Source organism: Silurus meridionalis, chromosome 3, assembly GCF_014805685.1.
Source record: "Silurus meridionalis isolate SWU-2019-XX chromosome 3, ASM1480568v1, whole genome shotgun sequence".
Lineage (NCBI taxonomy): Eukaryota > Metazoa > Chordata > Actinopteri > Siluriformes > Siluridae > Silurus > Silurus meridionalis.
In genome coordinates this window covers 24,260,028-24,276,591 of record NC_060886.1, presented here as the reverse complement: position 1 = coordinate 24,276,591, position 16,564 = coordinate 24,260,028, and the positions used below count along the sequence as shown (strand labels likewise).

General features: G+C 37.1%; 1 protein-coding gene across 1 annotated transcript; it reads left to right on the top strand.

Moving 5' to 3' along the window:
- Positions 1-585: 585 nt before the first annotated feature.
- LOC124380504 (protein FAM171B-like) lies at positions 586-13,737 on the top strand. The gene is made up of 8 exons (XM_046841560.1): positions 586-896; positions 9,726-9,959; positions 10,214-10,306; positions 10,398-10,553; positions 10,645-10,815; positions 11,248-11,364; positions 11,461-11,584; positions 12,158-13,737. Exons 1-8 carry the CDS (start codon positions 716-718, stop codon positions 13,359-13,361), a joined length of 2,280 nt encoding a protein of 759 aa, XP_046697516.1. The 5' UTR covers positions 586-715; the 3' UTR covers positions 13,362-13,737.
- Positions 13,738-16,564: the final 2,827 nt, after the last annotated feature.

Genomic DNA, 16,564 nt, shown 5'->3' with positions numbered 1-16,564 from the left:
TCAATCTAGTGCAATTTTAGAGTCTTGTTAAATCATTCAATGTGTATAAAAAACTGTTTGGGCATATCTATCTTAATAAGATACTTTATATTTAAATAAATGTCTCTAAATGCAGTTCTCTGTGTAAGTCAGGCTTAATTTATATTACATTCTGTATACAGGTTTTGTTATAACTTTGTAATTAAAACATCTATATCTCATGTTATTTCTTTTCAAACTAACTTCATTACAAACAGTTGGAATTTTTATCCAGGCCCCTTTTATTCTAAGTAGAGGTCTGAGATTTTCTTTTACCTTTTTATTTTGTAATTAATATTTATTTTGTTTTTGTTTTTTCCTGTTATTTATATCGACCATACCAGCCATACCACCTTTTTCACAAACCATGGTTTTGTATAATACAATATAATTTAATAAGAAAAAATATTATCACTATGTCAATAATAGTAAACTATCATTTACTACAGAGCATTACAAAAAAAAAGTCGTAGTTGCAAGGTTGAACCAGTAGATGGAATCCTTAAATGCCATCAGTCCCATAATCCCACCCTCCCTTAGCCAAAAGACTTCAGCAGCATTCATTTACAAGCTGAACCATGTTTACTCAGCTTTCACACACACTCCAGTACATCCAAATGGAGGAATCGGAGAGGGACTGCTTTCTGCTATTATAACACCTCTCTTACAACTATGTCTCCATTTCACCTTTTCTGCCATGGGCAAGCTAATTGTGTTCTTGTTTTTGCTGACATTGTTTATATTCAGTAAGGCAGGCACAGCTGTCTTTAAAGGCCCGGCCCATGCCAGCCTCACCCTTAGTGATGGATCTCAGAACCAACTGGCATACCATCACAACCATCAGCACCATCATGATGAAGGGCTCTCTGACCAAAAAGGTAGGTCTTGCATGTCTCTTATTGTGTGTTACAAGTTCACCTGCTTTCTTTTATCTCATTTCACAACAACTACAGGATCAATATCCATAAATAAGACATGCTCATTTTATCTACCAGATCCAAGTTGTTTATATATTAATCAGATTACTTTCTACTTCCTGTACAAATGCACTACCCTACATATGAATATCTCACTGGGGAAAAAAGGTGTCTGTCCATAAAGTCATAGACTAAACTATATATCTAATAGGGATCCACTTGGGACTCAGCAAGTAGTCCTTGTATTTTCTGATCCAGGTAAGAGTGAGTTACTCTTGGCAGCATTCCAATAATATAGGCCACTATAAATGTCCTGCCTAACTTAAAGATAAAATTTTACATGTTTAATGTAAAAGTTAAATATATTCCTGTAATTAATGTATAGATTAACAAACCACATTATACTACAGACCTGATCTGCCCATTCACAGTCTGAACATTTACACTTTTACCCTCATTTATTCAACCGTTCTATCTTAAAAATCTGCACAGCTCTAGTGTGGTAGAATTCTAAACTAGTAATTAACAGTGCATGGGTGTGTACTACTACTATAAACACAGACTGAACATACTGCTGTTACCTGCTTTCCTAATATACATGAATTTTGTTACAGTCCCTAACAAGACCAGCACTCCCTCAATGACCATTGCTAATAGTGGCTAATACCAGTTACTTATTGAATACTTAGTAGTTTGTCAGCCAATATTAAATATGGTTTTTCTGCAAAGGTATGCTAAACATCATAGAATTGATTCCTTTTTTTTCCTCCTATTTTTCCTTTATCCTGTATTATCTCCGATTGTATAATCTGATACTGATCCAGTGTTTCATGTCAATCTGATCTAGATATCAATAATACAGTGATATCAATAAATAGATATAAATAATTGCTAACAGAAATTAAAAAATTTAAATAAGTATTTTAGATTGTGATCTCTAGATTGTGTTTGTACATTGGGGCTAAGTCAGTATAAAGACTGCATACTGCATGACTAACAGGCATGTAATCAATCTGGATTTTGTCCCAGAGCATCAGGAAGGCTGAATGTTCTTCCATACAGGAAACAACTTAATGCATAGCTTGAATTTGCCAAACTGCTCCCCCCTGCTCTGCTGTCCATCTGCTGTTTTTACAGTGCCATACAGTGAAGCTTGCAAAATAACTCCACTCTTCATTACTCCTCCAAGTGCATGTTATTGCTTTGTTTTGACTGTTCACTGATACTAGAATACAACCCACCCAGAAAATAAAAACAAATGATCAAAAAGGCTGTTTAGAAAATTAAAACGACTGATTCTCAGTCATTCATGTGGTTTTCTCAAAGTTTCAAAAATGTCAACTAGACATCTATATGGTTGAATCTAAATGTTTCACTACTTGTCTGAGAAGTTTCTTCAGTCTGAGGGAAGTTGGAAGCATTCCACAAATGTGTATGGTCCAGGGTCAGTGATCCTTCCCTCCTTGTATAGCCTGCATAGGGACAAGAGGGAGGTGAGAGTGGAAAGGTATGTGTAAGGATTAAGGGGAGTCCATAGGATGTAATAATGACACAATATCAGCACCTATAGAAACTTATGAATGAGCACTAACAATCACACCATGGTCAAAATCACAGAAATTACCTGATCTTTTTTTTTTCACACATTCATAATTGCATGAATGATTAGGTGGCAAAGAGTTTTTTATAAAGTGATCAATGAATGCAGTTTTTTTAACCAGTATAAAGTGTCATTTCCAAAAAATCTCTCACATTCCTACACAGTAAGTAAATATAGCATTTGTGCTTGTAAAATCCCAACCTGTGCTTGTTCCTGTCTTCTTTCGTCTCTGATATCTAAACCTCCAACCTCTGTGTGTTCAAGACTGTTTCAGATGTGTTACAATCTGAATGGTGTTAATAATTTATTCATGCCATGTGCAAGAGTGGTCCTGTGTGCATCAGCAGGAAAATCAGTTGACATCAGTTTGAAATTTGATCTGTGCTGGAACATAAATAATATTGTAAAGAATTGAGGATTCTTCTCTCCCTAGATAGCCTGCATAGGGACAAGAGGGAAGTGAGCTTTTTGGTGGATTTCTAAATGCAGCTTTTAAACCACATTTTCCCCTGGTGACCCAGATTTTGCAGGCAGAAACTTGATTTATAATGTGTGCTGTATATAATGCTACAAAGCCAAATATGTAAAAGGCATACAAAGCATAACTGCTTGTAGGGATTATTCAACATAATAGTTTATTTAGGAAGTAAAGGTTTTGGTAGATCCTGTTTATTGCAAATGAATACAAAATAAAAATTTGCCACAAAACGTTTTACTTTAATTACATTTAAAAGCTTTTCCACTAAAAATGAGCTCACAGTGTATTATGCTGGATTTAACTATTTCCTTAGGTGAGCTCAAATGATATGAGAGCACTTTAAGATTATTGATTTTTTGAGCTACAGTATGCTGGAGTGTATTAAGCAGGAAAGTGCAGGAACTCCACTCCTAATGTGCCAAAGTACTATTTAGTAAAGCATGAGTGCATATATATATATATATATATATATATATATATATATATATATATATATATAATTATGCCTAGAAAGATCTGCATTGTCTAATAAAACTAGCCCAACTCTGGCTCAACCAAGCCATCATTGAACATTGAATTTAGCCTGAGAAAATAGCACAACTCAAATCACAAACACAATGAATCATTTGTAAAGAGGCCAGTTGGAAAAAAAATGTGACTTGGATCACATAATAGTTCTTCAGCATTTCAAAATTTCATTATGTTTTCCTCAGCATTCCTTGGAGGTGACCCTGACTGAAGCTTTTCCAGTCAGCAAAATATGGCCAGTTTTGTTTTGTTACAATATGTGGTAACGTTTAATTTTCTTAATCCCAAGGTTGTAATACATATCGATCAGACAACCAGAGGTCAAAAAATGCTAACCTATATTCCATTTCGCACAACAGAAACAAAGCAAAAGAACAAAGCTTTCTAAAAGCTACAAAGATAACAGATGGATCTGTGAAAATCTAATAAGAGAATACATTTCCACACCACTTAGTACTCTGGCAATTTAAGTGCTGTTAAATGGAAAAGTATTGACAGCTTGATGAATGAAACACATTTTAGGAAGCATAAGATAACATGACTGGCATTTAGACCTATGAGGGGACACTATTAGGCTGACACAACAAACTAAATTCTGTTGAAAAAAACAGGTAAATAGGTTGTGAAAAGATATGAAACAACCCACAGATAGACTAAGCACATGTGCAGCACTGAAATCTTGCTTTACAGATCACTATGCTATACTATACACTATGTACACACCATTTTATCTCAACCTCTATTAAATATAGTAGAATTATAGTAATTTGTCTTAATTCTAACCCCAGGCAAATGTATTTTTCAGCCTGATTTCTTTTTCAGTATGACAAATGGAATATTCTAGAAGACATGTCACCATAGTTATGTTATATGATGCATAAAATGGAATTCTATATCAATTATGTCATCATATCAATTAATATTAACAACCAAAGATCTTTGCACCTGTTCTGATACAGTTTTTGGTTATACAGTATTCCTTAAAATATAAAAATGGGGGTGTTTAACAGATTATTCAAGACTTGGGTGACAAAGCTTCCAGGAAATGATAAAAAGTTAAGACAATGTTCACTGTTAAAATTTAATTGAATTGAAGTTTTACTACTGCATAGCTATTCAAAAAGACAAGGAATGAACATACATTGTGTAAGGAAACTCAGACTTAGCTAGGATTAAGACATTATTAACTTTTTTGTACAATAATGTTTGAAAGATAAGTCTTGGAAAAATAGGGTCAAAAAACAAATTCCATATTGGAAAATATCCATAAAATCCAATTATGGATACTTAAAGTTGAAGGTGAAAACTGGGTTATAGGCATAGACATACTATTTTGGGTCAGTCCTGCTTGGATGTGTTTATTTGTTTTGGATTTTTTTTATTCTGTTTTGCAAGCTTGATGTATGGCTGATAATACCTTAATGGAAGGCAAAACATTTAAGTTTATTTGAAAGTGAATAGAGCTTCCTATGAAGCTAAATGTTGGTTAGTTTTACTGAAGCAGTAATAAAAATGTACATAATTTTGCACATAATCTGTTTCAAATTGAATCACTTGTGATTAGATGTGATTTAAATCAATTAATGGGAACGCTTCCACGTTTGTCCATGCTCTGAATCACGTGTGTAATCAGTCCAATGGAAAGCGCGGCGTCACGACCAGGAAGCTATGAAATCGCATGGAGTGAAACCAGTGCTAGCTTTTGAAAAGGAGAAGCAAGCGGTACAGGGATGCCGGCAGTGTGGCTGGGAGGTGCAGCGTCTCGTTCCTTCGGGGAACCATGGTTACATTTGTAACCTGAAGGAATTAGAGCTGCATTAACAACACTTTGAGAACAAGAGTCTAATAACGGTAGACTGACCAATCTTTTCCTAGTGTGTATAAGCATAGCTAGGACAAGGGACAGAGGGGTCAAAAGTGGCACTTAGGTCAAGGCTATAAAACTTCAGTGTGGTGGGCCAGCTTGCAGAGTTACAGATGTCCTGGAGAGAAACTCCAGAGGTCGAAGCCTTAGAGGCTGCCACACTCCTTCCTCTGAGGGCCATAGCAGTCAAACAGCTGTTCCGTATTCCTCTACAGCTCCATTCTGTGGACGTATATGTCCAGTGCTTGAACCCTGTGAGAGAACGCTGGACCCAGCCAGTGAGGAAGGGGCAAGCCCATCTCCAAACTATCGGCGAGCGCCACCTGCGAACCCCAGGTCCTTAAACACCGCTTCACCACAGCGAGAGCGGGGCTAGACCCGTGAGAAGCAAAAGCACTCTCCTCCAAAAGAGCTCTCCGGAAGCGGAGTGGAGAGTTCACATTGGCATGCGAGGGCAAGCTGTGCAGTCGGCTCCCATGAGAACTGACCTAACAGGCTGTGCGTACAGGGGGAACGCACAGATGAAATAATTGCTTCATCTTTCTTGTTTCATTTTATTTAAAATTTTTTAAAGGACACACACAGCACACTGTGCGCTTCCTAAACAAACAAAATTAAGCGCCGGTTTTACTCCATGTGATTTTAAAGCTTCCTGGTCATGAGGTCACCCCACCGGTGACGCCACGCTTTCCATTGTACTGATTACACACGTGATTAAGAGCGTGAACTAAGCAAAAGCGTTCCCAAAGCGTTGTTGATGCAGCTTGACTTCGAGAAGGGGAACTAGATTTTCCTTTCAGGAACTCAAGCTGCGTTAGAAAGCTTTGGAGAGGGCGACTGTGTTGTCCATGCTCTGAATAATGAGTCTAATCAGTCAAAATTAAAGAAACAGGCTGTCACTGGTGGGGGGGATGTCACGACCAGGGAGTATAAAGCATGCCTGGAGAGAAGGCTGCTTCAGCTTCTGTTTGTTCATGAAACGCTCTGTGTTAAAATTTAATGTTTGTCTGTCTGTTTCACAAAGAAAATTAAGGCATCCAAGAAGCCAATCACACGTTTCAGCTATGTGTTTGACCCTGTCCTTCGTTTAATTACGGAAAGGGATACACACAGCCTGTCTGTGGCTTGTTTGGGAGTAGAGCATGCAATTTTGGCTCTCTCGCAGAAGGTTTGGAGACGGGCTTGACCCTTTCTCCTTCCTCCTCTGCTTGGTCTGACTCCTGTTCGGCTTTTGGAGACACGCCTCAGTGATGTCTTTCCCCCGTCACTAGAGCGTGCAGCTCCACCTTTCTCCCTCCGAGGGTTGGGGGGCTCATACGAACCCGATAGCGAGGAACTCCTGGAGGTTGTGAAACGCGCCGTTCAGAAGCTCGATACTAGCTTGGCCGGTCGGTGAGCATAAACCCTCTCCCTTGGGCAAGCTTGATGAGCGTTTTTTGCTCCCTGCGTCACAGTCTCCACGTCGGGGCTTGCCATTTTTCCCTGACCTGCACACCGAGGTGTCCAGGTCCTGGGCGCGGCCTTTCTCGTCCCGCCACTTAAGCTCCAAGACTGCGGTTTATTCCAACGTTTCCGGGCTTAGGGATTATGGCTATGGTGTCATGTCACCAGCTGAAAAGACGCTAGCACGCTATCTCTGCCTGGGTGTGGCATCTCCCCTAAAACCCCCAACACTACCCACCAAGTCCATGCGCACTACCTCAGCGCTGGTTGGTAAGGCATTTTGACGCAGCTCAAGTTCCTGAAAGGGAACGTCCATAGGTTACTAATGTAACCCTATTTTCCTGAGGGAACGAGATGCTGCGTCTCTAGCCACACCTCCAGCGCCTCTTGAGTGCTTCCTTAAGCTGAAGCCATCTCCTCTCCGGGTGCGCTTTATACTCCCTGGTTATGACATCACCCCGCCGGTAACAGCCTGTCTTCTATTTTGACTGATTAGACTTATTACTCAGAGCATGGACAACGCAGTCGCGTTCCCAAAGCATTCAGAAGCAGCATCTCGTTCCCTCAGGTAACTAGGGTTACATACATAACCTGTAGAATGAGATGTAAAATTTGCACATGAGATGAAATTTGCACATGCAAATTTAATGAAGGCCACCCACAAAAATGTAGTTAAGGCATTAATCATTAAGCAACACAGAGACCCTCTGAGAGCTCACTCTGTGACATGACAGAATAATACAAGCATAACAAAATAATATATGCTGTCTAATGTAGGAAGAAATTAACAGATTTTAAACTAATGAGAATTTCACAAGCTCACATCCCCAAAGGTTTGTCTGAAATCACTATAGACCAAAACAGTCCTCTCTTAATACAAGTTCATTTATTACTACTGTGCCAACTGCAAAATCGTTTTTTTTTTTTTATCCTGTCTAACACGGATGAACCTCTGACACTATATCCATATGCAAATGGATTTTGCAATGTATAATTAGACTCACTGGATTAATTAAATGAGTTTTCTCTTTTTTTATTGCCATTCAATGAGTTTCTGTGCTGCTTTATTTGTGCTGGCCATGTGAAAATAAGCTGAGTTTGATTTCGTAATGTTAATGGAGTCAAAATGCCTCTGATATCACCTCTACTGGAAAATGCCCTTCTCAATACACTGATATTGTTGTCCCTACTAATGCCATGAATTAATCATGCATTTTTTTGGCCTCTCTGACATCCTATGGCAGACCAGCAACTGTGATGAACAGCTTACAATTTGGGTTCATTATGAAAGTCATGTAGTGTGCAAAATCCACATAAATCAATACTTATGCAAATGCTGAGCCTAGTTTGGTGTGTGTGCCAAGAATAATTCTCTCTCTTTCTTGCATTAATTTTATAAATCGGTTAGACCTCCAAGCGAGCACTATTTATAATTTGATAACTATTGAGTGCAGTGTCAAAAGAGTAATTCACAGATATTCGTTACTCTCTGTGGGGAATCGTGTAGTTTCCACATGGTCCATATCGTTTGATGACTTTTTTTTTAAAAAGCTGGCTTTTTACACAAATAGTTGTGTTTGCTTCAGAGATACAAGTCATTTATTCTCTATGCTTTTTGTCACTCTAAGATTTCTCCCTCAGAATTCATCAGGTGCCATACATTTCCTTCATTTCAGAAATCATAATGTTTGGAAAGTCAAGTGGATTGACCAATATTTTAACCATATACAGCTGGTATAGTAAACAGTGAAACAAAACAGCGTTTCACCAATAGCATGGTGCATCGTAAAATGCAGAACTACACGAGACTACACAGAAGTAATTCACCTTCACCTAATAAAACCTTCCCCCGATTATATAAAAGTGAACATGTTCAAAAGAGTGCAAAACCACACACCGCACAAATACTTACTAAATCAGACTAGCACACAGTAACAAACAGTGACAACCAGAATATATTTTTAGTGTGAATGAATGTCATGTGTAGCACGTAGCATCAAAAGTTATAACAATTTAATTATACAAATGATTAAGCAAGTAAAGAATAAAAGAAAGCATGTTATTAAATAACAGAGATCCTCCATTGTACATAGCTATTATACAGGATTCTTATGAATGCAAAAGAAATCAATAATATTTAAAATGCTACAGCCTGCAGGTTGCACTGTTGGGACAGATCTGACTCACTGTTAGCATCAGTAACATTAGTCAAAGCAGGCAGATGGTAGTGATGTCGACTGCTCAAGCTTAGTTTAAAAAATATTTAAAATATGGTTTCATGTGCTCTGTATACATGGACAAAACTAAATGAAGCCAGTTTTTCTTGGTCACTTGTCTAAGTTGAAATTTTATAAAAATGCATAATAGATTTATTTTTGGACATTTTGTGAAATTGCTAGTGGAGGCAGTGTTCAGACAAATTCTCTATAAGCTTTTAGCCTAATAGCCCAGTGCATTAGTGTATTGTGTGTTTAGAATCCATATACTGTAGTAAGCTAATTGGTTCATTTGTAGAGCATCTTTACACACAGTCAATCCGAAAAATGCAAGTACAATGCGCAGCTTATTATAAGAGAATTAAGAGACATAAGCAGGGTAAAATTTAAATTTTACTAATATGGTCTCAATGACATGGGTAAAAGACCTAAACTTAATCTAGAAAGGTTTAGGTAACTTAAAGACTAGGAGAATTGGTATCAGCTTTTTAAGTTTCCCTACATTTGTTTAATCCTAACATCCACCACATTATAATATATATCTACTTTCTACATCCCTCGATGAACCAAATAGGATGCATGTCCATGAGTCTGCATTAGTTTTTTTTTTTTTTTTTTTTTTTTTTTTAAACCATCTCTAACGCTAATTCTGTTGCTCCAGAGTCAACATTCACCCTCAGGATCCAGGTGAAAGATGTTGTGAGCCAACAGCCTGTGAGCCACGCATCCCTGGAAGTGTTTGCGAACTACACACTTGTCAACTCCACAACAACCGGCAGAGATGGTGTTACTGTACTCAGGGTTCCGTACACACACAGCTGGCCTCTCACGCTGGTGGCCAGAAAAGATGGTTATATCCAAACACCACTGCTATGGAAAACCAAGAAAATGCCAAGTAATTAAAGTAACTGTTGTGTTGTAATAACAAAATAGATCAACTAAGTCACTGTGGCACAGTATCAGCAGTGCCCTAAAACCCATGTGTATCATTGGCCTACTTTACCCCCACTTATGAGCATATCTAGCAAATCTGAAGTGATATGTCCAGATAATCCTGCTTGATTCTAATGGCAATGTTTGTTGGAATCTTATGTATTTAGTGTCATTGACATTATATTATTTATTATATCGTATTTATTTGTTTTTCAGTTTTCTCATCCGTGACACTGCCACTTTTCTACCAAAACCAAGGAAACATATGGCTGTTTGAAGATTTGGTCATCATAACAGGCAAACTGTCTGGTGTGTAGCGATGGCTTCTGTCCTATGAAATAGTATATGATGATTTTTAGCTACACATTTTCATCTCTCTACATTGTGTGTATATAACCAGATAATGTGCCTCCTGCAAATGTGCAGTTCTCAAAGAAGCTGCTCTCACTACCAGACAGCAACATCTCTTCGTTAACAGCCTACCTGACTGTCCCTCAACTTCCTGTAGAGAAACATTTCTTTCCAAACACCACAGGCATTATGAGGAGCAAGTCAGGTAAGATATAACTGGCCTGAACTTTGTTGGGTTTTACTGTGAAAACTGTTTTTAGAGCCTATGAGTCTGTGTGCATGTTTTATATTCACAGGATACAGGAGTTTTGAGTTAAACCCAATTGCAGCAGTTAGTGTCCAGCTCTTGTATAATGGAACAGAGGTACAGATTTCAGGCCCAGTCCAGGTCACACTGCCTCTTACTGAGAGCAGCCAATCACAGCTCTCCTATACTGTCCCAGCCTGGTCATTTGACAGAAAGACTGGTAAGTTTTGTCCTTCTTAGATAAATAGTCTTTCTAGGGCAGAACATCATATTCTAAGTTTAATATTGGTAGAGAGAGGGAGGGACAAAGCAAAAAAGGACAGAAGGAATGAGCAAGAAAAATAGACAACTAACCAGAAGGAATGCAAAGAAAGACTAATAAACTTAGATTCAAATATGTACAGTGTGTATGTAGTAACACATATTGCACTAAGCATGCATTTTTCCTCTAGTAAAGGCAGAAAAGATCCTTATGCTACTAGAAACTTTCCTTCATGCGTTCAAGTTTGAATTGGTTTGAAAACCTGTGACTGAAACTCCAGCAATATGCATATAATCACAATAAACATTTTACAGGTTTGCTATATTTTTTTTATGACAGCTGAACTCCAGGAACACCATAAAGTCACACTATAATTTTTTTTCCACACAGGTGCCTGGGTGAATGATGGTCTAGGAACAGTTAAAATAGAAAACAGACATTTGGTTTGGGTCTACACTGCTTCCCATCTGGACTACTGGATTGCTGCCCCTTTTCCATCATCCACTGGTAGAAATTTTTTGTGTGGGACATGTACAACATTAAGATACCCGTTTGATTTTTTCCAAACATAACCAAACCGAATTCTCATTTGTAAACGTGTAGGTTACATGGGACATAAAAGCACTCTGGACTTCATTTCATACAACGCTTACCTTCTTGTTCCAGTAGTTGGAGGAGCTTTAGTTATTGCTGTTGGATTGCTTGCTGTTGTGTCATGCTATTGTAGGTAAGGCAGTTTTTTTAGATTACTGTATTTATTATCTGCTATACCAGCTTAATACCACAGTAATGTTGAATTCTTATAAGGTGTTTATTAGTATTATATTAAAGCAGCTCTGCACAGGAATTTTTTTTTAATACAAGACTTCATAGTTTTTCAATTACATGACTAGCTAATTTAATCAATGAGGCAATGCTAAGATATACAAATAATAACAAAAGCTAAGTTGGTGGACAAAATTAAAAGTAAATATATGTGGATAAAGTAGCCTCTTAATAACTCAATTTGTTTGCAGTTTCTCCTGGTAAAAGAGGATTAAAATCAGATTGGAACGTGCGGTAACTAGAGAAATAATCGCAATAATCTAGAGTGGTAAACGCAACTAAATATTTTGCCAGGTTGTAAAATACCATGTTACTGATTTCCTATCACATCATGCCAACACTGATTTAGTCCTTGTATAACCAACTTAAAGCGTCTGTTGTTTTGTTGGGCACAGAAAATAGCCACGCTGTATTTTGACAAAAATCCTATCAAAACCTCAAACTGGAAATTAACTGTTAATTTTTTTTTCCTTAGAGAGTCCCTGTGTAAGCGCAAAAGAAAGAGAGTCCACAGCCGAAAAACAGCAAGTAAGAAGAAGGAACAGATCGCTGGTAGAAACAACAGCAACGAGCAGCTGGACTTTTCTTTTAAAGTTCCTACACCTCACAAGCACAGGCATCGTTCAGCTGCATTTCAAAGCACATTAGCCTGTAAAAGGGATGAGCCTGAGGTAAAAAGGAAATGCAGCAGGAGCTTAGGGAAAACTGGCGAGGCAGAAATTCAAATCTATGAAAACCCAGCTAGAATAGCTCAACCATCTTCAAAAACCTTACAGACAACACCAAATATTAACAGTAGTGAGTTTGTAATACCTGTCTCTCTGCATGAAAATGTGTGTCTTTCAGAAAGCTTAGTTCTGTATAACCAGTCTGTAGCTTTGATTCAGGTTCCACAACACGTCACTTCATCAGTCCAAGCATCAGGGAGCAGGTCTGCAACGCTACCTAGGAAGGCAGTCCATTACAGTGAGCTGGAAAAACCATTTGAGGAACAAACTTTTCCAAAAATGGCACTTCTTTCGAAGGTCCAACAGCAAACCCTAACTATGGAAACAACATCTGGAGAGACAAGAAAGAAAGGCTGGAATTGCTTGCTGGAGTCTGTGTCTGTGCCAGACATTCTGAACAAAGCTACAGGGATGGACAGTTCCTATGGGGCTCATCAAGGTAGCTCTGAGCAGACACTACTTGAGTTATCCAGGAGCAAACCCTTCCCGCATCCAAAAGCCTGGTTTGTTTCTCTGGAAGGAAAACCTGTTGCACAGGTCTGCCACTCTATTCTAGACCTTCAGAAGTGTCACCTTCTACTCAGTGACAGTCAGGACACTAGCCTGGACTCAGGCGTCGACTTCAATGAGCAGCATCGAGAGCAGAACCAGAGCAGTCTGAGAAGAAACACAACTCACACACAGATCTGCTCGGAGGATGCAGATCTGCATAGCTGTGACAGTGACACAATCATAGCCTGCACGCCAGAAGAGCTTTTTCTCAAAAATACACAGCAGAGAGGCAGTGGAACGGTGTCCTACTTGCCAGAGGAGAAATGTGATGATGACATGTCATATAAGGGCAATGAATTTGTACCAATTCCACGAGTACAAGAACTCAGGAACACAAGGGAAAAGCTAAAAAGCACCTGGCACCTGAGAGAGGAAAGACCACTTATGAATCTAAACTAAATGCACATTCTATCTTGCTTCTCAGCTAAAGATTGTATTCCTTATAAAGCTTTTGATTTGTTTTGATGTGAATTCCCCAATGCAATCTAAAAGCTAAAAAGCATTTCATTCTGTTGTAGGAAATTACACTTGCAATGTTTTTGTAACTTTAGTTAATTTCTAATGATTTGTCATAATATAGGCCAAGAACTTTTAAAATCCAGGACATTCATGGGCATCTGATGTGGAAATCATCCTTAAGGATAAGCTGCTACTTCATAAAGATGTTTCCTCATGCCATGATGTATAGGCTTTGCTGCATGATTAACACATATGGGTATATTTTGTGTTATACTGCTTTGCTATGTATTTTGCATATACAAATAAACAAGTATGAGTCTCTGTATGCAGGATAAGTGCACGTCCTTTATATTAATTAGAGTTGCAATTACATTCGATGCTGTGTTCATTCACCCTGATTAGAATATTAACTTAAAATTATTTTATTTTATTTTATTTTATTTGTCTAGCGCTTTTAACAATGGACACAGTCTTAAAGCAGCTTTACACAGAAGCCCCGCCTTTATGATTAGTAGAAAGAGTTCAAATCACATTTTCTGCTGTTTCAAACAATAGGCATTATCACAAAGCAGTTATATCGAAATTAAAACATTTAAAGGGTTTAAAAACATTTTGGAGCCAGGGCTCTGTAAATTATTCTTCTCTTGGGATTAACCCAAAATCATCATAACTCGAAATTTGTTTACTACTCTTTTGCTATTTTGTTAACTCTGGCGCCCTCTGATGGTGGGTTTGAAAGTGAAACTAATACACCCGATGAACCGGAAAAGATAGCATAGCATAGCATTAAGGTACGTATATATTATTTGGATCTAATAATAAACTGCCTTTAAGAATGTTTTATGCCTAAGAAAAGAAGAAATATACAGTAAAGCAGATTATTATATCCCTTAAGTAACTAATACGATCAGTTTAAGGGTTAAAAGATCACTATGCACAGGTTCTCTAGATATTGTTAGCTTTGATTGTTTGTTATAAATTTGTACATATATAATTGGGATACAATCCGTACTTTCCATTTCAGAAAGCATGGACCAAATCACAACTAATAAGGTCAAACTGATTAAATGGTTACGCGGGGACGAATTCATTTTGCAGCATGTCCAGTCCAAGAAGTTGATAACCATGGACGAATACTTTAGTCTGAAAAATGGCTCAGACCCTGGAACACAAATAACGAAGCTCTTGGACCTGATTTTGTCGAAGGGACAAACTGAATGCATTGACTTCCTGGAACTGCTGAAAGAAGAAGAGGTGAATGAAAGCAGCCCACAGCTCAAAGAGTGGATAACGTCAGTAAACACATCAGGTATCTTCAAGTCTGCAAAACACCAAACTGCCACAATCTGATCCACCAGGAAGTCACAGATTTATAACCATTTCAGAAGCAGTACTTTTCCAAAATATATTATTATTGGATGTGATTTTCAGGACAAAAACAACAATAGTCACACTACTCTCTGTTAATGTGAGGTTTGGTATGGATTTTTAGCAGATATTAATAACTGATCACAGCTTTAAATAGTTTTTAAAAGCTAAAACTTTTGTTAAAAGGAGAGAAGCTTAAAGAAGAGAAAAGGTGATCTTTAAAGGAGAGAGAAAAACTGCATATCTTGCAAAAACATAACTTTCACACAAATTCCGTTGCAAAGTATAAATATAATTTTATCAACCGTACAAAGAATATAATGATGTTTACTCATACTGTTTGCAAACACAAAGTTTCAAATACAATTTTTGTCATTTTTAAACCCAATACAGTTCTGTTGTCTTCCCCCATTTGTTACAAAATCTGCTCCGAATGATTTTTTTCTGATATCTGATCAGATTATGGTATTGGCCAAACATTGAATCTAAGATAGAAAGATAGAAACTTTATTCATCCCAATGTTAAATTTACAAACTAAGTACTAAGTTTACTAAGTATCAAGTTGGTTCTGTTTTTAAGTGCTTAAAAGTACCAAACTTATAATAAATTTGCCATTATCAGATATTCGTGATAAGTGATTAAATCTAGATTTTCAGATGTGATTTTCAGGGCAAAAACTAAAATAGTCACACTTCTCTATGTTAATGTGAGGTTTGGTATTGTAAATATAGATGCATGATTGCAGTGAAACCTGGTGTTTTAGCAGATATAACTGTTTACAGCTTTAAAATGATTTTTAAAAGCTAAAACCTTTGCTAAAACGAAGAGAGAAGCTTAAAGAAGAGAAAAGGTGATCTTAAAAGTAAAGAGAAAAACTGCATATCTTACCAAACTGCAGATTTGTGATATACAAATGCTTAAATGTAGATTGCCAGTTCTGGCACACACAAAAAAAATACAATCTACAAAATATTATAAATTAAATATAAACGTATATCAGAGTACAAACAATGAATATTTTATTCCCATTCACCTCCATGCTTAGACGCAAGTAGCATCTGTTTATCCAGTTACACAAGATAATGAACCCTATATCCAGCTTTTTTTATTTTAACTAAAAGTTATGATATCCTAGGTTAAATGATAATCTACACACTTTATTAAGTATAATAAAAAAATCACTGTTCCACTGTTTTAGTTGGTGAAATGTAATAACTGAATATTATTACACAATGTCTTTCATCTTTCCCTCAGAAATAAAAGCAGCTTCACAGTCCTCTGTCCAAAGTTTAGGTATGTACGATCACCAAATCATACACCTTGAATATTTAAAACAAGTTACATTCAATCAAATACAAGATCATTTATGTGAATGAATATTATTTTACATAATATATTTTTCCCTCTTTCTCTAGAAACAAGTGATGCTCCACAGAGCTCTATCCCGTCTACAGGTCATGAATAATGTCCATACATAAATAGTGAATATTTAATTTAAAAACTTTTAGCAAACCTATAGTAATTTATGTGTATGCTTAGTGGAAATTATAATGCAAATATTTTTTCATCAACAGGTACCTCAGTGACTATTAACGCCTCTGGAATTTCCAGTGTTTTCAACCCGATGATAGTTGGCTCTCAGATTTCTGGTCTCAGTATGAACATGAATGTAAATCCTTAAAAATGTATTGTTACGGTAAATAACTTTCAGTTTTTGTTGTGCAATATCAATACATTTTATTAAATATATCCAGAAGAGAACAAGTAACTCTGA